At 37.3% G+C, this 27,690-nt stretch overlaps 1 protein-coding gene across 1 annotated transcript; it reads left to right on the top strand.

Moving 5' to 3' along the window:
* Positions 1-1,217: 1,217 nt before the first annotated feature.
* Positions 1,218-27,625, top strand: SLC13A4 (solute carrier family 13 member 4; the record flags this gene model as incomplete). Its single annotated transcript, XM_082071439.1, has 16 exons — positions 1,218-1,316; positions 7,382-7,510; positions 10,195-10,331; positions 10,875-11,056; positions 11,801-11,855; positions 13,508-13,547; positions 14,358-14,435; positions 15,859-16,049; positions 17,342-17,461; positions 20,284-20,385; positions 21,580-21,681; positions 22,716-22,843; positions 23,966-24,099; positions 24,932-25,093; positions 26,555-26,692; positions 27,347-27,625. 16 exons carry the CDS (start codon positions 1,218-1,220, stop codon positions 27,482-27,484), a joined length of 1,935 nt encoding a protein of 644 aa, XP_081927565.1. The 3' UTR covers positions 27,485-27,625.
* Positions 27,626-27,690: the final 65 nt, after the last annotated feature.

Here is a 27,690-nt window from a genome sequence, read left to right as displayed (position 1 = left end):
CCAGCCAATGCATTCAGTCCTAGATATCTAGCACTTTCTGCGTCACAAAGAGCATTAGTAATGGCAGAGTTGTAGAAATGTTTATCTCCTGGAAGACTTGAATAGTAAGTCTAAGAATTCTCAGTTTGAGGCTGAATCCTTTTGTTACTGAGGGCACATAATTCAGTATAGAGATCGGCCCATGCCTTATGAATAAGTAACGTTTGTGGGTCAGGATGGAAGAAATATGAAAGACAAAAGATACTGTTTAGAAGACAATGATTATTTATCACCGATACTGGGACCCCGAAACAATGTCAGACTGTTCAGTAAGTAAAAAAGTCTGTTTATCCCTTTGTGTGCATGCCAGAGAGAGGAGGCTGATGATTTTCTCAAATGTTCTGACTGGGTTTTGCATAATGGGTGGAGCAACTACTACCTTTCACAGTCCTCATTGGTGAATTAGAGTTGCATGATGCTTTTTAACAAGTTTTTCTCTTGAGCCCAAGCATAATCTGTGTTGGAATTGCCACCCTGTGAATTCCAAGCTCAGGGCAAAAGTAGGGTAAAGGTAAATACAAAGTAGAAGCCAAAGTTACAGCAAGGAGTCAAAATCTGGAGGAACTGCAGATGTTTTTGTTTTGTTTTGTTTTTTAGAAGGAATACCTGCAATTGTGTTTCTGTGCACTGAACAACAGAATTTTGATTTTAATAATTTTCCAGCAGAAAATAAATCTGTATTTGAGACATTCAGACTATCAAACAGGAGGAAAAGAAGCAGTCTCAAACAGATCTCACCCAGGTAACAAAAAAAGGAATTACATTGCTGGATGATGGAAGAAAAAAGCCTTCTAAAACATGGGGATAAGAATGCAACATGCCTACATCTGTGATTCTGAATTAAATAGAAAAATTGTCAAAAGATCACTATGATCCAACTTGCAAACCTCTGCATATTATGGAGTGATAAGGTTTTGGATGTGTTGGTGAGCCCTACTTAAACTGAATGTCTTTTTAATCGAAAGTTCATTAGGTTTCTTTTAAAAACAACAGATTAAATAATAAACAAATTAAGAAAACTACTTTAGATGACTGGGTGGGGACAGGAAATGAAGCAGTGAGAGGCCTTTCAGGGAAATCCAGGCACAGGTGAAGGAAAACGTGGAGTGGAAGTTGGAGTATCTGAGGAACCAGAGAAGCAACCCAAGGAGAAGAAAGCCACCAGAAAATAAAGGAGTATGGCAATGATCAAGGACATTCTCCAGTCCAGGAATCTTTTGCTCGTTGTTCTCATTCCACTTCTGCTGCTTCCTCTGCCACTTTTATACCCCAGCAGTGTAAGTACATTTTCATTTTCTTTATAACAAAGTTTTGAGTCCAGTACATAGTCATGCTGGATAAACCTGCAGTGTGCAAAAGAAATGGAAAGACTTAAGCAAGCATTGCTCTTAGAAAAATCAAGGACTTAAACTTTGAAGGACTGGGAATGCCACTGAGAAGTCAGCACAGTAAGAACCATAGCCACCCCAAGTTATGTTACAAGCAGAGCCAAAGAGCTAGGTGAAGCTAGTAAAAGCCAGTTAAAGCGAAATATTGTATCTCTTCCTACAATAACGTGTGTGTGGAAGGGGGAGCAGTACAAACATAACCACTAAAATTTTCTTTAAGTAGAGGTCTTTAAAAGAATATTTTTAGTGTCATTAGTTTTATGCATGGAGGGACTGTCAATTTAGTGAGGGTTTATAGAGCAGCAATTCAAGTGAGGAAGGAGCTAAGACTCAGTGACAGACATGTAGGACCATATATGGCATCCATTATTCTAAAGCAGCTATAGACACTACTGAAACATTGCAGCTGTGGCAGTGGCCAATAAACAATAGTTTAGAGATATACACAACAATCCAAATGAGGGAATAGTTTGTGCTTAACATGCAGGCCAGGGAATGTGAGTGAATGCAGTTATTAATTCCCGATGTTACTTTGGAGCTACTGAGTGCCCTTGGCCACATGGTTACTTTTTCTCTATGCATTTATCTGCAGTTGTAAATGATAAAATAATAATGTTTTCCTACCTTGCAGAGATGGTGATGTTTAAGTTATCAAAACTTGCAATGAATCAAAACTTCCGCAGGTGGTGCTTCTATAATGCTAGACATAGATCTGGCCAAATAATGTAGCAATTTCCATTCCTTCCTCTATCCTGTTAAAGATTAATTATTCCTTCTGGTACCAAAGGATTTATTAATACTACTACTTTATCAAATTGAAATGCAAAGGATTAGAAATCATATAGCAGTTTTCAAAAATGAAACCGTAGTATTTTGCTTGGAAAGAAAAACAGGATCCATAGAAAGGAAATGCTCCTGCACCACTGAATTGTATGTTGCACTTTGGGTGAGTTTTCCTGCTCTGAAGTTCAATGTATATCTCAGCTGTCCTCATTTAGTAGTTTTCCATCTCTTCTGTATCATAAGAGTAAATGACTGGTAATCATGTTCTTCTTCAGAGAACTGAAAGTTTCACCATTTCACAGAGTTTTTTTTTAAAAAAGGGTTTAATCTTGCTTGTGACACTGGAATGGCAATGTAAGAACAGATACTCCTTGACGTGCCTGTGTGGCACTGTAACTTCAGCATGTTCTATGTCCCTTGAGAACCTCTCCTAGGAAACATGAGATTCACTGCACTAAAATTTGTCACTTCTGTTTGTTCCTTACTGGATTCAGAAGCACAGAAAGCAATAAGGAAACTCTTTAGTGACTCTTTAATATGAGTGTCAGAAGTTCAATAACAGTATTGCTGCAAGAATTGCTATTATATTAATACAGTACAAGCTCCTCTGCACTATTACTCTGCACCTCATGGTGTTGCTTTACTGCACAGTGATATGAAAAGCCCTCAGATGTTTTACATCCACTTTATATATACATGAATGACCATAGATGGAAAAGTATAGTTGTGAACCTGACCCTGAGTTGGACTAATGTTTGTAATGCTGTTAAGAAAGCATCTACTCAAAATAAGCTCAGTTGACAATACACTATTCTAATGCTTTGGTGCAGTATTTACTTTATTACAAGCCATTCACTATCTATACTTCTTAAACCTGAAGATTAAATTTGTTGCCTGCTGACTTGCTTATGTTTTCATTTCTCAGACAATTATGTTAGATTTCTGTCTTTTAGAGATCAGAATTACCAGGTGGTTTATATTTGCATTTCTTCAGGGAATCAGCTTGCAGCTACTTTCATGTTATCAGCATAAATTTGGAAATGTCAAAGGAGCATTACCTATGTAGCAAGTGGCAAGAGTGGTCAAAGGCAGCATGAGGACTGAGAACTGTTTGTAGATATGGCTTATGGGAATAATGTTCACAGCTTATTTTCTATTATTTTGTGACAAGAAATGATTGGGTAAAAACCAAACTGAATAAATTTTGCTTGAATTCTTCTCTTTCTGAAGTTTATACCTGAACTATGACTTGCACAGCAGGTTCAGGACATGCATAAGTGCCTTTCAAGTCATAACATATACAGAAAAAAATATTTTGTGCTTTACAAACCCTGGGTCTTTTTCATTCTGTTCCTATTTCTCTCATTGTTAATAGTAACATGTGAGCATTTCCCACCCTCCACCCCCCCCCCCCCCTTTTTTTTTTTCTCTTCATTTTCATCCATTTTTTTTCACAAAGCCACTGGTGATACCATAAATCATGCCACATGAATTCATTCAGTTGTGGGCACAGTTTCCTATGACCTCTGATCCTGTGGCCACACTGAACCCAATCAAGGAGACCTGGATTAATCCTCAAAAGTCAGTAAGAGCTGCTGTGAGCTGTGAGACCTGCAACTTCAGGTGATGTTGACACCTTGACATACCAAATCAGCAGAATGAACCCTAAAGCACAGAACTTGCTCTGAACAGCCATGGATGACATACTTCTAGTCACATTTGTTTTTATTTACACAAGCTTAAGGGAGAGAACTGTAGTGTAAACCCATCAGCTCGAAGATACTAGTCCAGAGCCTGGACTACCTCTTCTTCACACAGCTTAAACACATGCCAGCATGTAAGATATGCAAAGCACATCCTCAAGTGGGCAACGTTCCAACATAGAGTTTATTCTTTTTAATCACGATGAGGTCCTCTGATGTATTAGTTAAAACATTTTTATGCATGACTCTTATTATGGAATTTTTATCCATGGCTTCCTTTCAGCTCTTCTTTTCTTTTTCCCTAAGGGACTGACTGAAGATAGGTGCTAGTCCCTCCAATATCACGTTTTCCTATTACCTACTTCAAGCCCTGATGTGGGCTTAACAGTAATTTTGAGTTGTACAACAAGAAGTGAGAAGGGTGAAACAGTTAAAATTATACAGCCACTACTTCAGTCCAGTACTTAGTAGCTCCAATAACTATTAATTAAATATATAAATTCAGTTCACTTAAATTGATTAATATGGTTTCTCTTGGAAGTGAGCTGGTTTAAAGCACTGAGAAAATAAATAATGAAAATTGCTAGACAAGCTGATTAAGTTTTTAGTGGAGATTATTAAACTTGTTTTTTCTGGTACTTACTACCCACTTTAATACTATTTTAAAATGTGCTATATTTTAGTTTTGTTTGTAAACTGATTACAGCATAGTTTGTCAGAAATACAAAGACTCAGTGCCCATCCCAGCTAGGTTTTGATAGAGATGCAACTCCTCTTTGTCCTATTCTATTTCCACTATCAGTCTGCTTTCTTGCTACACACAGAGGAGCAATAGAAAATAATTATCTATGCTCAATGATATTAAAGAGAAGTACATTTTTGGAGTGAGAAAATAATTTGGAATCAGGCTAGGATTAAATTAATTTTATGAATTTTGGCAGAACACCTTTCTTGGATTTTATATTTGCACTGCTTTAAAGTAAAAATCAATGCTTTTTCATTAAAAGGCATTTTTCTTCCCAGACAGCTGTTAGACGTCATACAGAGCCCATGCAAACACAGTAGTTTGTTAGCAGAAACTAAAGAGTTTAAAAAAAAAAAGTGTCAAATAGTCACTAGGTCACAAAAATGACCCTATGCTCTGCAGAATATCAACCATGAAGTATAATGTAGTTAAAGGTGACTGAGCAGCAAGTTTGCTAATGTTTATGAGCCAATCCATCAGCTTTGTGACTCTCACCTACAATAGTTTTGTCTTCCTAGTAGAGATTACTAAAAATTTCTGATACTGTCATCTAACTTTTACAATTATTTTAATTTTTAAGTGACGACTTGAAGTTGTTACAAACTGAACACCGATCTGGAGTTTCAAACAGCATAGCAATTCCATTCTATAAAATGCATGCTTTATAATCCATGAATATTAAAAACCAACCAACCAACCAAAAACCACCACCACCAACAACAACAAAACACCTCTCATTTCATCCATTGTAAGCCACACTTCTCTAGCCTCTCTTACTTTTTTTTTTTTTTTTCTTGGTAGCAATGAAGCTACAACTACAATACAACCTTTCATTGTAATATTTTGCTGAAGGACCTGATCATAGAGGACTAGTGAAACCAGTACTGGAGAGTTTAAAACTGAAAGCACTCTTCTATAATACTTAATGAAGATAAACAAATACACACATTTCTGTGTAGTTCAGAGTACTTGTCCATTCATAAAGTAATAATACAGAGCTAAACTTCTCCAATAGCCTTTCAGATATCCTTTATAGTCTCTAAAGTAATTGGAGTTTATTTGATTCAAGGAAATTGCATTTGCCTGTTAACTTTTTCAGTTATTTTGGTGGCCCTGCTTGCTTGGATCAGAACTGTTTAATATTACATGTTTTTTCTGAAATAGAAGTCAGAGCAAGGTCTGGCAGCTAGTTTAAACCCAAGCTTCTGAGTAAGCTTGGCTGCAACTTTTAAGCAAGTAAAGGAAATGGCACATAGCAACCTATCTTAACTTTTTCTTTGGACTGTGTTCTGCCTTTTATTACAATTAGCTGTACTAGAAAAGAGGAACAGCTTGCTAAGGGTAATGTAAAAGGGACATGTATAAGCATGAATTTATATACGAGCTATTGATTCATTCAATTGAATGCACATCCCTGTGTAGCCTTACTTTAGGCTTTGTCACCTTGTTAACAAAACTGATTGAAAAAAAAAAAAAGTTTAATAGATGCTCATTAATTTGCACAGGGATCTGTGGGAATTGCTTGTGTGACTTCTTGAAACTGCTTAATTTGGGAGTCATCTGATCAGGAAGCAAAAGTAATGAAATTATATTTTAACACACAAATAATATTTGTGAACAGTGAATTTTCTAAACAATAGACATTATGAGCTGTGAATGCATATGGCTCAATAAGTTCACATGGAACATCCAGTGAATACTGAAAAACAGGTAGATTTATAGCTGGTGTAAATCAATGTCGACCTACTAGCTTCCACAGAACTGTCAATTAGATTTAGTACAGGAGCTAGCTTCAAATTTGAGGAAAAGACACTTGTTGAGGGTAATTTCTGTAATTTTTAACAGGACATATTATCAGATTTCTAAGCCTAACAAACTGGACCTAAGGAGAACTGCACTGAATACCATAAATAAAGACATATCTATCTAAAAAATAGACCCGATGACTTAATGGACTACCTATGTTTTCCCATAAAAATATTCATCAGGTAGCACCTTTCTCTGTCACATACCAGCTCTCCATGAACACTCAGGATGATGTTATCATGGTTTTCTCTACCAGGACCTTAGAAAGCAGCAAATTTTCTTAACTCTACTAACCCATGACCTTTAAGTCCTTCAGGTCTTTGATCTTCTTCCAAGGGTCTGTGGAAATTACCCGAGATAATAAAATCAGCTGACAAAAAATGTAGGTTTGCAAAGTGTTTATAAAAAACAATATTTCAGAGTATTTTCTAACAGACCCACGATGTAGCCTTGTCCATGCTATGGCAAACATGAACATTCTTATCTGCTCATGGAAACTAAAGGTTCCTGTTCTTGACCAATATTAGAGAGAAAACTCTGTAGAAATACCAGTTCTACATGCGCAGTCTAAAGAGTCATGGTTGAACATTTGGTAAATACTGGATTATGGAAATCAGACAAATCTGTAAATGCACTTGGAATCATTGTTTTGCTGATAAATATGTTTATCCTAATGCGTTGCCCTAGTTCATATGTGACACCTTTCAATAGGATCATCTTCTGGAGTTGGTCTTTCAGGTGGTATCCTAGATTTCACACTCAAACAGCTGTACCTTAGGAGGTCCTTATGCAGTCCTTATTGATTTTTTTTTAAGTCCAGGCACTCTCAGTCTGATGACTACTATGAACATATTCACAAGGCTTCCACAACAGGTGGTGGGGCAGTAACACTTAACCTCTGTGGTTTCTCCCTACAGGAAGCCTCATGTGCCTATGTGCTGATTGTGACTGCTGTATACTGGGTCTCTGAAGCAGTACCTCTTGGTGCAGCAGCCTTGGTTCCTGCTTTCCTATACCCACTTTTCGGAGTCATGAAATCCAGTGAGGTCAGACCAGTGTTCACTTCTTCATCATTTAATATTCTTATTCTCAGTTAATTATTTGAATAAAGCTAACATTAGTAGACTAGCAAGACTAAGAGGTATGGGAGGAAGAGGTTTTAATCTTGTAATGTGTAACTTGAGTGAAGCAGCTCTTTCTTCTACTGAAGACAGGTATAGAAAAGGTTGTATTAGCCAAGAGGGGTGTGCATCCTGTCAGCTACTCCATCTCAAACAATTCCCAAAACCTATTACATCAACGAATCCCACCTTTTCCCTCTTCCATAACCCTGTAAACAGCACTTTTGGGATATAATGTAAAGTTTCCTTCTAATTGTATTTATTATAGATTGTGTACAGGCAAGAGGCTACATATTCTAAAAACAGTTACCATTTATGGTATAAGACTAAATAATTTTGTCATCCAGGTGAATGTCTAGTCTTTTTGCCAAGCTGTAACGTTAGTGCCACATTGTAGTCATGTGTTCTAGGCAAAGGAATAGCTGTAATAGCTGTACAAAAACATCTCTATGATCAGATATGAATTTGCTTACTTGAGGGTTTATTTTTTTTTCTTATTCTCTTTCATGATATGCCAAGAATTCATTTTATTTCATCTACAGCTTTTTTACCCTTGTTTTTTTTTTTATTTTTTTTTTTTTTTTTTTTTTAATCCTGGAATGAGAGGGTATCATTCTTGATTTACAAAGACTAGAAATAAAGACAAGAATACAGAAGAATATATAGCAACCATAAAATTGTTGAATTTCTAACAGAATCTAACACTGGGCGTAACCATAAATGGATGGAGTCAAGCATGAACCAAGAATTTTATGACCTGTCTTATTCCTCCCAGTGGTATAGCAACTGTGTAATATAATCAGGTACATTTCCATACCAATACAGTTAAACATTTTCAATTTTTTTTTCCTAACATAAGGGTAAAGTAGTTACGTGTTTTCATTAAAAAATTCTGCAGCATACTGGAGAAGAAAAATTTAAGGGCAGCCTGACAGAAATTCAGTGTAGTATCAAATTAAATGACAGGTAGACTAGTGAGACTACTTCAGAGAATGTAATATTTGCTTTAACAACAGAAATAATACCCTATATTTTAAAACAAACAACTCTCATCCTACTGCAGTATTTCCAGTCTGCTGATCTGGAGTGCCAAAGAAACATAGGCCTCTTGCTGAGCAGTTTAAACTACAAATAAATGACAGGGGCTTAAGAACATGAGTCATTGTGTCATATATGTGTATGTGTGTATTAATAAGAATATTAGTATTCACTTGTTTCTCCAAAATGGCTGTGAAATGAATGAAGGAGAACAACAGATTCTTTGTGTTGCTGGCTTGATGGATTCCTTTCATTCAGTTCAAAATCTTTTTTAACAAGGTAGCAGGAAAATAAAGAAAGTTAATGAGAAAGAAACCAGTGGAAGAAAGCCAGAAAAGCGATATTTAAAAGTTCTGGCACACAACTATTATAGTCAAGTCTATTTAGGTCACCAAGGGATTTGTTAAATAAATAGAAAGCCTTAACTTGGTGCAGCTTTCACAAAATAACATTAGTGTTGTTCTTCCACTTTTACATAGGGGCGTCAGTATAACTGAGGACAAGGGAAAAAATACTGCTTCTGCTGATTTTAATTGTTTTAAAATGCTGGCACCTATGTTTGGTTAAAGGGATGGTTTTAAACTGAAGAAACTATATTTTTGGAAAGATATTCCAGCAATAGCTTGGAAAGGATTGCATCAGAATGAAATGAAAAAATTAGCTAGACTCCAAGCATCTGTTTAGAACTTTTATTTTTGCCCATTTTGTTTGCTTTCATGAGAGAGAGTGCACACACATATACATGTGGGTGCAAATGCTTTGGTTTGCTTCATTTGTTATTTTTGCAGTCACTTCACAGAACACCTTCTTGTATCTTAGCAAGCCACGCATTCAAGAATTCTGCTTTGGAGGACCTTGTGTGGTCTCTGGTTTTGGTTTTTTTTTTTTTTTTTTTTTTTTTCCTGAGCCAGCTGATGATTTTTTTCTCATCCCCTTTAAATTAAAATTGTCTTTTTTTGAAACTTTGCCTTATTTTCCTGATGCAATGGAGATGGATTTCCATTGTGAAAAGTTTTAGCACAGGGTTTGTGGATCATTACAGCAATATCTCAACCTTTATTAATTGCATGTAGAGAGTATGGCCCAAAGGACTTTTCCTGAAGCTGTAGGTTCTAGGGATGCCACATTTTGCCCAACAGTTGAACAAGACATAAGAACTACAAACAAGATAGACAATGACACCTCCAGAATGAAAAAGCAAATGAAGCACATGAATTAGCTGTCTTCAGTGCAGGGCTTTGTCTGTGGCCACTTCAGGCTGGGCCTAGCTGTGTGTGATTAACTGCAGGCAGGGAACATTCTGCTCAAAGAAGCAAAATTTCTCTTGAACTCTTCAAAGCTGAGAAACCTACTAACAAGTGGCTATAGAGACTTGTTAGTTGTAAACACAACATGAAAGAGATGAAAGAGAACATTTTGATTCATGAATTCTTCATTTTCTCCAGCTCCATATCGTTCTTTCTCTAGGGGAAAAAAATCCACACTACCATATTTCTTCGCATGCAGCATTCTCTCTGTGTAGGGTAGTTACTGTTTTTTACCTGATTATTTTCCCCTTTCCCTTAATGCAGGTGGCTGCTGAATATTTCAAGAACACGACTTTGCTCCTCATGGGTGTGATTTGTGTGGCAGCTTCTGTAGAAAAGTGGAATCTCCACAAGCGAATTGCACTGCGTATGGTTATGATGGCTGGAGCAAAGCCGGGCATGTGAGTGAAACTTTGACTTTGGCTTGACAGCAGCAGCTTGAAAGAGCAAATAACAACTCTGACTTTCCCATCCATGGGCAGAAGCCAGCTTGGTTTGGGCTCTTTTTCCTGCCCACTTTTCCTTTTAGAGTTTGAAAGCTTACAGATTTTCTCATCCTCTTTCTGCCATCTCCTATTCTTTGGCTTGTTGTCGCTTTGTTTTCTATTTTTTACTGACGCTGATTTTAGTCTCCCTATTCCTTCATTGCCTGTTGTTTAGCAAATACAAAATGAAGTTTATATCCTGACTATGATGAAAATCGCTGTTTCTCACATCACATGCTGATTTCCACATGGCGCAGCAAATGGCTTCCGGTGGTACATGGTCTTATGACAGTTCTCAGCACAAGGCAGCACTTTATCTGCACATAGCATGGTATTTTGGCACCCACAAAAAGAAAAATACTCTGTGTAGTTATCACTTGACTAATGAAAATATTAGGCAAGGAGGCCTTTAATATTTCTTAAAGTTTCTCAAGAAGGTTTTCCTGTGTTGTATTCCAGGTTGCTTCTTTGCTTTATGTGTTGTACCACAGTGCTCTCCATGTGGCTTTCCAACACATCCACTACAGCCATGGTGATGCCAATCGTGGAGGCAGTGCTCCAGGAGCTAGTGAATGCTGAGGAGGAGCATGAGGTCATCAGTACTGCAGGCAGCACCATTATTGAAGAAAACGAGCCAATAGGTATTTGTCAATATTGGCCATTTTTTTTCTCATTTGTTTGTCAGTGACTAGACTCATTGATACACATTATTCAAACTCTGTTGAGGTCAGAGCTGTCTGACTTGTATTGCCAAGGATGCTGGCTCATACTCTTTCTTTTCATTTTCTGATATTTCTTCAAAAAAATGAAAGAAGGTTTCAATATGTGATGGAACAACTGGGGTTGGGAAACTATTTATGTTGAATTAGGGCACGTACTAGAGTTTGTGTGTTATAAACTCTTAGGTCATAGAATTTTCAGAAACTCTGAGAAGAAATGTACAAGAGGCCCCAAAGTGTGCTCTGTGACAATCCCACACTTGCCCTTTCTATTCCTGCCCTTCCAGGCTGCCCAGGTCAGAGCAGATGCCAAAAAAAAAAAAAAGAAAAAAAGAAAAAATCAAGAGCTCTAAGGTACATTTTGTTCATTCCTTCCTAGAAAGAAAGAATTTGGGAAGAAAAGAATCTCTCTTTCAATTGACAGATTCCAGGCTGAAAATGATGTCATCTAACCTTGTCTATTATACATAGGTATGATAGTGGTTTAATTGCCAGAGGCATGTGATTAGGACAATATGACACAATAAAATTATGCATAAGGGTCACAGAGTACCTGAGGGGGTTCAGACAAGCTTTTGTTTGCAGTAGGTTCTCCACATTCAGTGAAGTAGCCCAGGGGCTCAGCGCAGTTCTTACCCTAAGGTCTGCTTTCTTCTTTTGTTGCAGGTCTCAGCGAAAAGCATGGCCAACCTTCACTGGAGCTTATCTTCATCAATGAGGAGTAAGAATGAACCCTGTACATCACGACTGGAGATTTGAGCCCTACACAGGTTGCAATGAGATGAACCAAGCAGTAGAGCCAGGAAATGCAAGCAGAAGCTTATAAGTGAATGTTTTCGACATGACTGACAAGGAAGGGTTATATGAGAAATGAGATTAATGTAATGGTCTGGATCTCATTAAAGCTTCCCAGGATTCATTCATTTTTTAACACTATGGGCATTTTAGAGAGAAGGAAAATGTTTCTCAGGGTTTGAAAGATCTTCGTTTGAAGCCTATGTTTGTGCTGTATAAGACAGTGGTGCCCACAGATTTTTATTTCTGTTCCTCTGAAGGCACAGTAATGAAGAGGATCCAAGCACAATATGGAGTGCCCACAGGACATATCCAGAGGGAAGACACTTAGAGAGGGTTCCTGAGGAAAGTCTGAACTGTCAAGAGTCAAGAATGGATGGCAGGAGAAGGGAGAACAAACAAAACACAACCCTCCCCCCCCAAAAAACAACCTTTAAAATATTTATTTCAATAGAGGCAAAGTTCTTCAGAAGTTTGAAACACTAACAGTTTCAACCAGGTCTCTATTTGGGGTAAAATCTAGTAAAGTGGAATGGACAGGTCAAGGAAAGGACTACTTTGCCAAATTATCAAATTAACCAGCAGTTCAAGATACAAAGGAAAATATTTAAAGTTATTGTCCTAAAACTATGTTATAGGCTAAATCCTGAGTAGCCTCTTCTTACAAGGTGTGAGAATAAATTGCAGAGTCCCTTCTTGAGCTCCTTCTGTATTGTTCATAGGTGTTCAAAATCAAAGAGAACCAATTTCTTGCTACACTTAAAACAATTTACTTTAAAACAAACATTGTTATTCAAACAGCACATGTTGATGACCTGAAGTTAACTTGCAAAATACGTTTCTATTAGTCTAGAGACTAATGGGTTCACCAATATTCCCTCTTTTATTACCTCTTTTTATCCAAGCCATATTTTCTATGCAATATAGAATCAAATTTTCAGTTTGACATTTTGCCATTAATCCCTTTAAGCCTCTTGAAGAGTATGTGTGGAATATTTCATAACAGAGCTATTATTAAAATAGTATTACTGAATAAGAGGTTGAAACTTAGTGGTAAAATAAAAGTAGCACATCTTCAGAAATTAGATCTGTATTAAATGTCAAAATAAAAGTTCAGTGGTATATTTGCATGGTCCACATGCCAAACATGACAGATTTTAGTAAAGGTTTTAATGTGGTAGAGGTAGGTGCTGAGAAACAGCATTGAAGAGGTTGGTGGGAGAAGAACTTGAGTAGAACGGAACAGTGGTAGTGCTGGATTGTCTGGTGATTCACTCCACTGTGAATGGAGTCCATTCCTAGAATGGAGTGTACACTACCCAGAATATAAATTTTTTCTTGTATGGAGGTGGAACACCATTGCTACAGATCTAGAGGTAGAACTGTGAAACATAATGACAACTCTTGAGTATCTGGCCAAGATGCCACCTAAGAGGTGTTAATAAATAGTATTCTTCACCATTTCAATAGGCACTAGTTCTCCTGCAGATATTGCTCCTCCTACCCATGATGTGTGCCTTTTGAGGGAGGTGGGTGAACAGGCATTTTTAAAGTATATTTTCCTTTCTTTGTTTTTAGTGCCACTACTACTGACTTCAGCTCCTTGATGCACCCAAAGGTATTGTTATAGGTAGTATCTTCTGAGCTATGCTGTCTTCTAATGTGGGAACTATCAGAGCAGTGTCACACAGCTCTGCAATGAACTACTCCTTCCTTTATTTCAAAAAAAGTAGTGGTTGTTGGCAGAGAGTATGTATCACAGAACGTCCTGCTTTGTATTTAACCTGTCAGTCCAAATCAGGTTGGGGAACATTAACTCTGTAGTGCTTGTTATACTTATTGCTGGAGATCCTGAAAGCCAGTCAGCAAATTAACAATTACATATGGTTTCTAGCAAGTTCAGATATGATCTTTTATTGTCCAGGTATTGCTAACTTCTTCAAGCTGAGACACCGCAGTTACTAGAACAATCTACACATATCACAAAGTCATAGCTTCTATCAAATGATCTACTAGATTCTGTTACATGGCAGAGGGACAAGACCTAAACTTATTATAATATGACTTTTAAGATCACTTTAAAATAAAATCAGGTTGGTTTTTTTTTTTTTTTTTTTTTTTTTTTTCCCCCAGTGTAAAGTTTACAGCTAAAATTTTAGTGTTTGGGTTTTTGTTTATTTGAGGTTTTCTTGTGTTGTGGTGGGTTTTGTTGTTGTTGGTTTGGTGGCTGGGTTTTTTGTTTGTTTGTTTGTTTTGTTGTTGTTGTTGTGTTTTTTTCCCCTTTTTTGTTGTTGTTGTTTTGGTTTTGTTTGGTTGGTTTTGGGTTTTTTTTGATCCCCAAATCCCATGACCAAACATCATCAATTCTAATCTAAGTGCTCCTACTAACACAAGAAAGGCTAATCTCAAGGCATTTGCCTTCTTACAGAGTATGAATGGTGTACACATGATAGCCAACCCTATTGGAACGATGAATTCTAAGAGCAATGGGCAGCACCTACCTCAGGTAAGGAGATATTAGACCCAGTGGTTGAGGGAAAAGACAGATGTGAACATCACTTGCTTCCCACTGGTTCATATTTGTTCCTTGTAAGCTGTGTTACAGGGAATCGTGCTCCATCATCTTACAGCAGCCATGGTTTGGCCCTTTGCTAGTTCTTACTCCCATTTAGATGACCCCAGCACATACATTTTCAGAAGACCCTCCCCCAAAGGCTAGTACTATTCATTTGGCTTTGCATTCAGGAATATGATCATGTTTCCCTTCTTATTTGGTGGTTCTACCTCCTTTGTTTTTGCAAAGCCTCCTTGGAAAATAGCCTAACCCAAAAATAACAACCTCTGACACACAATATCCTACTCAGAACTAAATTAGCATCAGGCATGGACCACGTAATTGTTCAGCCAGTTCATTAGGTAGTCTTAATATCCACCTCCTTTCTGTTTTCCCAAAAGTTCACACTCAAAATCCTCCATTACATCAGTCCATTCTAGTATTTCTACTTGTCTTAAGTGGACCCAAGAATGTGATTTCTGTTTGGACTACAATTACATAGTATCTTAATAATATAAATTGATGTCCAGGAAAGATTAGGCTAAAATCAATACACAAGAATTTGCATTTGCAGTTCAAAATAATCTGAGTGTATCGTTTCAAAAAAGGCTGCTCCCAATGCTTATTTTCCTCTTATACCCATTCCCCATAGGCATTCAGTGGTTATTTTTTAACAAATACACTCACTTCACTTTTAACCTACAGGGATTTTAGCCAGGGTACCCTCAGGATGATGATGAACATATAGCATTTCTCATTTTACTACATAAACCCAAATCCAAATTAACAAATTCAACAAATCTGAACCTCTTGCTGTCTTTTTCTTGATTCTAACATGGAGACTTTCCTGTCACTACTAAGAAACTGCTTTTGGAGAAATATTTTCCTGCAGCTTTTTCTTCCATATTCCCGTTGCACAGACTTTTTCAAGCTGTTTCTGAGATCACTAGCACTCTATTCCTAGTTAGAGGCCCTGACCCAGTATACATGCAAAAAAATTCCACCAAGTATTTGTCTGGTGGCTGCTCATAAGCCTCAAAGATTATGGATTCTTACTGCTGCAGTACTGGCATCCTGCCTGGCAGCCCACAAAGGCTTTCAGTACGCCGCTGAGATTCCAGTCAGAACTGGAGCCGGCCCAAACCATAGCCAGAAGTCCTATTACTGTTTGTCCTACATTTCTGCCACAGTCCAGGCAATTTCAGGCCCCTGGACAGATTTCTCATTCTGATGCCAGTTAACCCTGTGAAGAAAAATCTGCCCCCTCTTACAAAAACTTCTTGTTTCTCTGGGACCAGTATCACCATGGCATTAGAACAAGGTGGGCTGCTGTTCTGATCACCTGCTTTCTTTGATTCAATGTATCCCCTTATAGACTCAGATACTGGTCCTGCCTCCTAAGCCCTCAGAACTGGAACTGAGCACTAAATACCGGTATCAGACCAGACATGACCACATGGTCTGTAAATGCCTCTCACTGAGTATCTCCTACGCTGCAACCATTGGGGGACTGACAACCATCATAGGGACCTCCACAAGCCTCATATTCTTAGAGCACTTCAACAAGTAAGTGATATTGTGGTTGTGTGAGAATGGCGGTGGGGTCATTATCATCTCTATGGCTTTCCCCATGGGATATTTACTACCTCAAGGAACTCTTGTAAGACAGTATCTCTGAGGGCAATTTTTTCTCCTCCTCTAATGTTATTACTAATCATTAATGGCTGAAAGGGGGAGCTTAAGTCAATACATATCTGTGTCTTTCTCCCACGCAAACCAAAAATTCCTCATCATTTAAGTTTCTTCAGCAACTTCTTTTGGTTTTACAAACTTATTATCAGGCAGCAGGCACCCTGGAAAAGTAAAAACTAAAGCGATGAAGATAGAACAAAGAAGGCAAGGAGAAATGCTCACAAAAGAAGACATCTTATAAAATCAGCTTTAAGTTGTTTTATGGGTTCTTAGAAAGCAACTTCTTATGGTGAACCTGAAGGCATCACTAGAGGTATTTGGGCTGCTCAATGTGCAATGCAAAAATAAACAAACTTGGAAACACAGCCTTGCACTTTTGCTTCAGAGAAGATGGGAAGCAACTCTCTGATTGGCTAAGTATTTATTATATATGCCCAGAGCTCTCAAAGACATGAATGTTACCTCTGTCAAAAGACTGATGGTACTTCTCATGCACTGATATGTCCAAGGTCAAACCTGATTCTGATTAGCTGCTGCTGCCACTGCTGCCATGGTATCCTTCATTTCTCTCTCTGAAATTATGGTAGGAAAGAAAACTAATTTCAGAAACCATCCTTTACTCAACAATTTGGATTTTACAGAATTTCCAAAGATCTTGCTTTTATGACAGTTCCATCAAATGCACGTATCAGACACCTTTGCCAGAGCCCAGCAGACTATAGCAATTATTTGTGTGGTCCACAATAAGACATGCAAAGAGATTCTGGGTGAAACCATTCTTAAGTCTGCCGACGCTAGAAAGAGCTTTAAGAAAAACAACAGGTAGGGCCAAAATTTCCCGCCTGGTAACTCCAAGCATTTTTGAAGCAGGCTAGACAATCCAGACAATCTGGTCTTATAGGCATAAGGTGCTATATGGCTCATCTGTTCATCAGATGTGGTCAGTGACTGACATTCTTTGGGAGCTGGTTTCACTATGCACACAAAATGCAACTGTTGCAAATAAGTACTGATGCATTTTTTCTATCATGCTATGGCAAATATATGTACATATACATGTGTGTGGGTCTGTTTGTATCAGAGATGTCTGTGTCTGCCCTTTTACTGTTCTAATTTCTTATGCATCTTTTATTTATTTATTTATTTATTTTTCTCCCCTTTTACAGCCACTACCCAAATGCTGAAGTGGTGAATTTTGGAACCTGGTTTTTGTTCAGTTTCCCTGTCTCCCTCATCATGTTGGTCCTGACTTGGTTCTGGATGCACTGGCTGTTCTTGGGCTGCAAGTGAGTGCAGGTTGTTCAAGACACATGAATTACAAAAGTAGGGCATCTGTGGCTTGTCAAGAACATGTCTCATAAAGATGTTTCAAGTTGCAAATGACAAAAACTAAGGCACAATCTCCTCCTTCTTGCCAGAACAGTTACCGGGGGAAATCTTACTGCTTAGCTGCATGGCATAAGCAGACAGCAGTGTACAGTATTGCTGCCTGAGAGTGAAGTGCCTAGGTATTGCGGATGGAAAGCCTCACTGTGCATCCAATTGTTTTACACTCATGACCATGAGGATCCTGTTGTGGACCAAAAGTCTTGTTAAAAATTCTTTTGGGAAAGTATAGCTTAATAGATGAATAAAAAAATAACTGCAAGTGAACGAGTTACTTTTCAGATCCACTCCCAGCTCAATGAAATTAATGTAAGACCAGTTAAAATTGAAGGTAAACAGACCCCCTATGTATTTCTATTTAAAGTGGAAAGGACTCTCAGCCTAAGAGACAGATACCTTTTGATACCTGTAAGTCTCTTAGCCCCAAACTAAGAACAAGGCTCAGCCTTCTAGTTCATTTGTACCACATATTCTTTTTGCAGAGGCACTCAGCAAAGTTAATGAAAATTGACTAAATACATGCATTTAGAGCAGATTAGTTAATCTGCATTAAATTGTGGTGCAGACACATTTACTCAGAATTAAGGCGGTCTTAATTCGATTTACTTTACTCCTAAAAGTAAGGTGAGCTGACATCACTGATTTATTTCACCTAAGACAATGAATAAAATGACAATGACTTTTGCTTGCTGCTGACCTTGACTAGATGTGAAAAGGTAATTTAGAGGTGAATAGATCCATGTTCTTCTCTCAGTCAGTCTCCTGAGCCTTGCGGCCTTCTAGTTCCAAATTAAAAGGCTAAAATAAGTCTATTTTTTTTAATCTTGAGAGGAAACAGGCCCTAACATGACCCTCAATTGCTTTTTTTTTTTTTTTGTAATAAATGAAATTCCACATTGCATCCAAGACCTCATGCTGTTTATTGTTGTTCTAAGTAATACCAGAGACTGAAGCATTATCAACTTTTTGAGAAGTACTGGTTGATTCCAAGTCTCCTTAATCTCTGATTCCTGTTCACTGTAGTTCATTAAAGAACATATTATGTTAGGAGCTTGGCTACAATACTCTGCCTTCACATCCTCCTAAGCCTAAAAACACTTGTAACATGTTGAAACAGCTGCTGAATGCCTGTACATAAATGTTTACTGAATTCCCGTAATGTTCATGTTCTTTTCTTAGGAAACCGAGTGTCGTCAATCTGTTCTTACTTGATCCAGTTGGAATAACACATCAGACTTGCTTTTGAGGATCTAGACTAAGTCAAAAGGGAAGGATAATGGACCCACCAAGCAATTTTGCCAACAAAGCAGAGCTAAGATTAGAATTGTTGCTACAGAACTGGCCATTATAAACCAAATAGCTCTCCTTTTCTAGAAGCTACATTAGTGCTGCTGGATTTTACTGGAGTCTAACAGCAAGCTTTGCAAGGAAATTTAAATACTTATCAATGCAAAGCAGTGCTAAGTATGCTAAAAATAAGTGTCATATAGATGCACATTTACAAGTGAAATGAAAAGCCTGTTTAAGAACTTTTGTTAAGCAGACAGGGCCTGACTGCATCTTGAGCTAAGCAAATTCCTTTGATAACTGGCCTTAAGCAGAGGAGGAGAAAGAAGAGATTGTAATCCATGTTTTGGCCAGGACTATGGCATAGATATCTAACCAGGGTACCAAATGAGGTATTAAAATAGCAGGAACTATAAAAGCAGGCCATTGTGCTCTCATGATACTTCAGTCACTGAAGTGCCTGCTGCTGCAGCCTGTTTTATGCTGGCTTAGCTGCAGAGCTTTCTCAATCCACTCCACGTATCTCTGTGGGACAGCTGGAGTAGAAAAGCAGAAATCTGTGGCTCAAAGTTCAGGAAAGTAATGCTACTGGAAAGAAGAAAAGGAAAAGGTTAAAGTGAATTGCACATATCTTAATTTCAATGAGGAATGACCAGGCTTTGTTTTAGTATGAAGGCAATCTGAATAAAGCAAGAACTTCACCTAATTTTCATATAAATGTATAGCAGGTTTAAATGTATTCAGCTATGAAATGTGCTTGTGGTTATGTGTCCCTGGCAGAAATACAAGCATTTTTCACCAGGACAAAACACTAGGCTGATTGCCTTGGCCTCTGTGTCAGAGGCAATTTGGTGCCACACTGATTGTGCCTGGTTTAGAAACAGCTGTTGTTACTAGTAGTAGACAGGTCATGAAAGCTATTGGGATCCTCAGCACAGCTTTCGTCTGTTGCTTACAGTGAACCTTGAATATTCAAGTCAAACCTGGGCTCAAAAGCCAGACTGGTTCACGTATGTGTTAGATACTTCTGATCTGACTGAAAAGCATACAGTTCCCCCATGAAAAAAGTCTGTTGATAGCTGGCCTCTGTCACAGAAAAATCTGGCCAGTGCCAGCTGTTTGAGGAAGCCTCCGTGAAGGGAGCCAAGCCACAGCTTGGGATGGCTCTGTGGTGCCAGTCAGGAATAGTCAGAGCACCCTGGGGACCTTCCTACTGTGTCTAGAATTGATTCTCAGAAGACCTGAAAATTAGACTATGCAAAGATCACATGCAATAATTTCCTTTCCATTGCCATCAGGTCTTGCCCTAGTCACATCTTCTCCCAGCATCCACTGGCAACAGGAATTTTCAGTTTGCCTCATTGTTTTTATTTTTTATGATTTTTTTTTTTTCACTTGATGTCTTCGTCTAATTTTACTGCATTATCTGCCTCAGTTTTAAGGAGACCTGTTCTGTGAGCAAGAAGAAGAAGACCAAACGTGAAGAAATGTCAGAGAGAAGAATTCAAGAAGAATATAAGAAACTGGGAAATGTTAGGTAAAAAGAACCTGCTTTCCTCAGTAATATGCCTCTCTAGGCTGGACCATCCTCTCATATTGCCTTCCATGCTGCCTTTGGCTCATTTTTCTTAACCTGTCAGCTTTTTCTCTTATTTTCCAGGATAGGGGTAGAACTAAATGCAAAAATGAACTAAAATCAAAGACTTTGTTACTAGCATGCATTTATTTACTCAATTATTTATTTTTAAGGAAAATGAAATAAAAGGAAAGATTCATATTTATACCAGGGTCCAAAGGTCATCTGAGTCAAGGTTTATGTCTACCTTTGGGCTAAATCGTTAAAGGAACCCCCTTCCTAATTCAGGCATATGCTTATTTTGGTGGATAGTTCACTGTTGGCAAAGGCTTTGCAGCAGTCTCCTGTGTCATGAGATGTCCAGCCCTCTCAGTTGCCCATGATATTTTTTTTTATGATGGCAAGAAATCTCTCTTCAAAAGAGGATTTTGCAAGATTTTCATCTCTCAAAAGGGATGACACCTCATAAAATCCATTCTTCCCACAACATTTTTATGTTCAAGCGAAATTTTCAAAGATCAACTTGCTAATTATGATCAGCTCTGAATCTAGACAGTTCAGACTATGTCTAAATATGAAAGCGTACTTAATTTAAATATATCATAAATTAAAACTCTGAATCCTCAGGTCACCTTTAAACTAATATTTACTTCATGTGCTTAAAATATTTGTGCTTATCTAAACTGCAATTTGCTCTTATGCTTTCTGCATTTTTAAAAAATGCATTATAAGGTGTTTACAGTGGAATAGTAACATGAACTTTACCTTGTTACCACACTTAATCAGATAATAATGTAAATACAAAACAAGTATTTATAAATATTTTCCTTCAGGTCTTGCTTAGGAATGACTGAATTGCAAATACAGACTGATATTTTTAGCCTGTTCTTTACTGGGTTTAGATGGTTCTCAGCTGGTAGCTAAATGTAGAATTCTTTAATTCAAACTAATCTTCCTTTCTGTTTTCTGTGTGCTTTTTATCCTTTTAGTTGGAGGAAATTTCTACTTTCTTACTTCAGTAATTTACTCTTGGGTTTTCAGACACACCTTGGATTGAATTCCTATTTTATTTTATTTTATTTTATTTTATTTTATTTTATTTTATTTTATTTTATTTTATTTTATTTTATTTTATTTTATATTTTATTTTTGTAGCTATCCTGAGATGGTGACTGGATTTTTCTTCATTCTGATGACCTTGCTTTGGTTTACTCGAGAGCCTGGCTTTGTACCAGGATGGTCTTCTTTTTTTGAGAAGTAAGTGAAATTCCCTAAACAACTGCAGAGAAATATGGCCTTGTATCTTCTGATTTTTGGTAATAATTTTGGCCAGAAAACCTCATTGGACACTTTTTAAAAGGTGGTGAAAAATGAAGCCTTTATTAAAAAATTAGGATTTTTTGCTTTTTAAATCATATCTGTTCACATGGTGGCAAATTGTATTCTTTCTCAGTAAGCAGAGTGAATTAACTAGAGAAAGTAAAATAAACATATTTCAAATGTAAAAAAAAAGGAGGGTCAGATTTTGAAGTGAAAACATTTTAATGCATTCATAGAGAAGCTACTACTGGAACAGATTGCAATTACAATTCAAATTAAAATTTAAAAAATTCTTTTGAAAGAATAATTTTAACAAGAAAATGTATTTTTGTGAAGATAAATTTTGACCAAAAATGTCTATTTCAATCAAATATTACACAGAATGGTGACTGAAGCAAATAAATTTTCTTTTAAAGAATGTTGAAACAGATTATATTGAAAGTAACTATGACGCATAATGTACAAGTGATTCGAACTTAATTTTTTTTTAAGTTTCTGCTGCATAAAATTATTTTATTTTTTCCTCCTAATTTTGACAGAAAAACGATTTCTAACACTGGGATTTCCTGAGGATCTCTGGGGTCTAGCAGTCCTTAAAACAGTTTTTCAGACTGAGTTTTAAATATTTAATTTGAAATCAATCTACAGTTCATTTCTAAAATACCACTTGGGTTTGGCTTTCCCCAGTATGTGTTTACTGTTTCTTGCTCCTAGTAAATAAACAATTTTTCTGTACCTCTGAGTTAATAGATTTGTAAACCAAAAGGGATTGCTTTTTTTCTCTGGAATGTTTACAATTGTTGAGCAGTGATTGAAGTTGGTTTAATAAATGGGAAAAAATCAAACCTGTATCCTTGATATGCAAACATTTCTCTAGTGGATTGTTAGTAAGATTTCAGATGTGGAAATACAACTTCAGCTACAATAATTTGTTTGAATCCATAAACCTTAACACTCTGTTTCTTTCCTAGGAAAGGTTACCGGACTGATGCCACTGTCTCTGTATTTCTTGGTTTTCTCCTTTTCCTCATTCCAGCAAAAAAGCCATGTTTTGGAAAAAGGGAAAAAGGCAAGGAGGATGCAGCAAGAAAGAGATCTGGTATGTTTTTCCAGTGCCTTTAATGACACTTTTCTGTTGTCTGTAAAGCTTTTCAAGAATAAATTTTTACTGTGAAAGGTCAGGGTTCAGTTTCTTCTCTGATACCAGCCCTTCCTACATCATATCCCTGGGTTTTTTTTGTTGATTTAACTTGTATTGTCTCATCCAGCAGATTACAAACAGATTTTGTATCTGAGGCCACCATTTCCTCTGCGTTTACAGAGTTATCAAAATTTAAGATTGAGTTTTAGGAAAGATTGAGATGGAGTTACATATGGAGAAGTATGTTTGCAAAATCACTTGACAATAAGTTCTAGTAAATAATTTGGTCGTCACTTATACAGCAGAAATCACTGGTCAAGTAAACATAAAAGAGGTCAGTAAAGGTCAGACAAAGTTCCAATTTTGGGCAATGCTTCTTTCACAGTCTTCCTGATAATAACGATCATTGTCATTTCACATTCACTTTTGGCTAGCACTGAGAGGTATTGATCAGTTTGCTGTGCCAGGCTTTCAGCTGTCACATATGAAAATACAATTGCCTGCATAGGGTCTTATGTAGCAACTACAAATGTATATAGTTACTGAGGTTTTTTTAATACTGATGTATAAGCAACATTTAGGAAAAATGCTGCTCTGTAACTCCTGCTTCAAGAAAATATTCAGGCATCTAAAAAAATTATGACTGCATATAAAATCTAGGGACAAAAATGCACTTAATCAAGCTTCACAGTTTACTGGAGAAAGAAAATGTTCTTCTTTGAGGAAATAATCCCATTGTAACTTCATTTTTGTAGTCTACAGATAACTTGCACATGCATATACACAACAGATCCCATGATCCTTCAAAAATCTATAGAACAAAACACAGATGTATATAACTATTCCCATCAACAGAGCAGCCAAGGGGAAATCAGAGAATTTGGGATTAATATGCTACATTCTCTGAGGCCAAGCTAACCAGCAAAATAGGCTACACACTTTTTCTTCACCTCTCTCACAGATGGTACTCACAATAACTCCCATGGATATTACATTGTTCCTATTCGTGTGGAAAACATGAAGATCTTTGCAAAAAGACCAGTGCAATATGGGTCACTAACTTGCTTTGTTTTGATATAGGTGATGATAATGAAAGGTCAACAGAAATTAACACACTGGATCCCATCATTACCTGGAAGGACTTCCAGAAGACCATGCCCTGGGAGATTGTAGTGTTGGTTGGAGGGGGTTATGCCTTAGCAGCTGGATGCAAGGTACTGATTTAGATTTTATCTTCCTTCCTAAATATATATATATGCATATATACATATATATAAACCTGGACTTTTATCCCTTTGTATGCTCCCCAGTTTGGAATTACAATGTTGATACTTTCAGGTTTGTATATATAACCTAGCCCTTACTCCCTACACTCAATGGAGAGCTATCTAGCTAACAAGAAGATAGTTAGGCCTCAAGTTGATTGTGTAAGGATAGGCATCTACTGCCATCTCAGATGCTTTAGAATATCTAGTTATTTCCACAAACCTGGAAGACACAGGATCTGAGGGAGACCTCACACTTTCTCTACTAGCAGCTAACCAGACAGAGAGGAAACATCTCAGCTGCCACTGGATGCTCCTATTTAGGCAACTGAGTCAAGCTCCTTGCACTGATTGGAAAAATCATGATCCAGGCTCTGCTGACTATATCCACACTCAGTATACTTTGTGAATACACATCTAGGTCTTCTATAGACTCCTATATGTAGACAGCTAAATTTGTGTATTTCAATTTCAAAATTAATTCTACCCAGTCTGTGCAATCCTTTATCACCAATTTGCAATACTACACATGCTAAAGAAAAAGGGAATATCAGCCTTAGTAACTATTCATTTTATTAACTGCCAAATGTATCTCTTTGTTAGTATGGACAACTGTTTATTAGGCACTGCACTGAAATCCAATTTACCGAACAAAAGGAAATGCAATAAGCATTGACCTAAACTTTGTTTATTTGCTGGTGGGATTCTCACACTGCCCCAAAAAGAATGTGTTTTATGAACTAAGTGCTTAGTCACTCTTGTACTTCTGTCCTTTCCCCAGACCTCTGGTCTCTCTACATGGATTGGACGCCAAATGCTGTCCCTGAGCAGCCTTCCCTACTGGGCTGTAACTCTGCTGGCCTGCATTTTGGTGTCCCTGGTAACAGAGTTTGTTAGTAATCCAGCAGCCATAACCATCTTTCTGCCTATTTTATGCAGCATGGTGAGTAAAAACAATGACATTTTTAGCCTTTTATTTCCTAACAGGCTCATGGGAATGTTTCAATATGTCAGCGTATTGGCACTCTGATCGCATGAAACCCAGCCTCGGTTCCCAAGCTACTGTTCTGCAGTCTTGGGTTTAGGAAAATTAATAAACTTGGGCAGCCAAAAGCATATTTTAGCACCAAGAAATTTATTCAATACCTCTTGAACAAAGTAAAAATACAGCTTCTGTGCTGAGGGATCCATAGTCTAAGAAAAAGTGATGGTGCAATCAAGAAGATAGGTGAAGTCCATATAAAGCTTGAGATACTCTTATAAATGTTATTTTAAATGTGTTCATTTGTTAGTAGTCACCCACTCATTATTTGTAAGAAAAGGCTGTAGTAGTGAATTTTACATCAGATTGAAATGTGCTCCAGGGGGTGATCTGGTAAGTGTACTATCATCCAACAAGGAAAGCGGACATATTAGTAACGGACAGGAAAAAAATGAGAGATTGGTGACAGAGGAAAGAGATACGGATTTCGTTCTGTATTGGAATAGCAGTTACAGAGAACTGTAATTTCTTTTCTTTTAAATAATACGAAGCTTTTGCTACCAAGAATGCAGGTCATTAACCATGTTTCCCTATTATAACAATTCTATAGGATTGTCCCAAACTGCACTCTGTGAACAGCTCTGAAATAATACAAAGATATGGTCAGGTGAAAATAAATAATTATGTTTGTATGGTTTATGAGTTCAAATTTACCTCTGCTCCATGCAGAAACAGACTCCCCTAACGATAAATTTAGAGCAGTAATCTACTTTAAGCAGTCTGTACTGCCATTTTAAGGCAGTCTTTCTTTTTTGACTCTAAAAGTAACCTGGAGACACTTCCATCTCCAAAAGGAACTTAGCCCTGTGAATCCTTCCATTTCCCTCTAACATAAAACCACACCATAGCAATGTAAATTAAAATGTGAAATTTCACCACCGCTGAAGGCTGCAGTGGAAGAACAATTCCTTAGACCACTGTAAAAAATATTCATCATTGCCTTCTTGTCACATGAGTTTGGATGACGAGAAACAAGTTTCCTTAACCACCATTCAGACGGACATTACACAATGGTCTCAGTATCTTCAGCAACAGGAAGTGTTGTGACGTCTCTTGGCTGAAGACTATGTTGGCAATCAGTGTTAAGATCCATAAGACACAACACAGAATGGCACGGAGAACAAGTGCGAGAAAGAGCAAAGGCAGCCTGATAGTAGCAATCTCCATAATCCCTCAGTGCGACATGTCTCAAGAGAAATCCATGGAGGATAACTAACTCCAAATTATAGCACTATTCTCCTAAAAAGACAACCAACCTGAAAACCACCACAACAAATAAAACAGAGAGGGCCCTTGCATCCTACTTGTAAGCAGTGGCTTTTATTGGTTAAGTGAAACATCTCTCTCCTTCCCTCATTCCAGTCAGAAACCCTGCTTATCAACCCTTTATACACCCTGATTCCTGTCACCATGTGTATCTCATTTGCGGTGATGCTGCCAGTGGGTAACCCACCAAATGCCATCGTCTTCAGTTATGGGCACTGCCAGATTAAAGATATGGTGAGTCTTGAGAACAATTATATCCTCCCATGCTTCATGAGACTTCAATACCTTGTCCCCACATCCAGCAGCCAATAATAATGATAATAGTAATTATGATACTGATGCAAATATAAATTCATGCTGATCTGCACCATTGTTATGTGACCAATCTATCAGGTTAAGAACACCCACACATCTGCTGTAGGATACACACATTTCTCATCTTTAATTTTATGAATGTAACTGTCTAAAGAGGTATCAAAAGAACAGGACTAGACAATCCTTTGCATTGACCTGTTAAGCACAGGAGAGCATGAGAAAGTAGATTTATCACATAGCTCCACAGTAAGTCATATAGTTGTCACCCTGCTATATGTGGTATAAGACCCTATTCTGATTATGTGATTGAGAAGTTTAAGTGACAAACTAAGCAATTTTCCAATGAGTTACATCAGTTTCCAACTATCACTTCTGAATATTTCTATAATGTATACTCTAATATATAATACTCTTTGTGCTTTTTTGGCTTTAGAAATCAGTATACATAATTTATCACTATATATGTAAGTCAGTATACGTATATACACACACCCTATTTTCTTTTTTTTACCATATTAACTACTTTTTATCAAGTTGTCATTGATCTTGCTTTGATGCATTTTGCTTTTGTAGGTAAAAGCTGGCCTTGGTGTAAACCTGATTGGCTTGGCTGTTGTCACGGTGGCAATCAACACTTGGGGAATTAGACTCTTCCAGCTGAACACTTTTCCAGAATGGGCAGCAGTTGGCAACGTCACTCGCCAAACATAATCTCCAATAAAAAAATAAAAATTAAAAAAAAAAAAAAAAGAGAAAAAAAAGGAAAATAAAAGAGAAAAAAAGGAAAAAAAAAGTGCAAAACCAAAGCAAGTTGGGACAAAATATTAAACCTACATTGCACATATGAAAGGAAGGAGAACACTTGTGTATACATAGAACCAGGATCCATAGCGAAATCATGAAGAAAATCCACAGGG

Source organism: Streptopelia decaocto (genome assembly GCF_964273445.1).
Source record: "Streptopelia decaocto genome assembly, chromosome: 1".
NCBI lineage: Eukaryota > Metazoa > Chordata > Aves > Columbiformes > Columbidae > Streptopelia > Streptopelia decaocto.
Note: the sequence above shows the minus strand (reverse complement) of the source record. Positions and strands in the feature narration are given on the sequence as shown.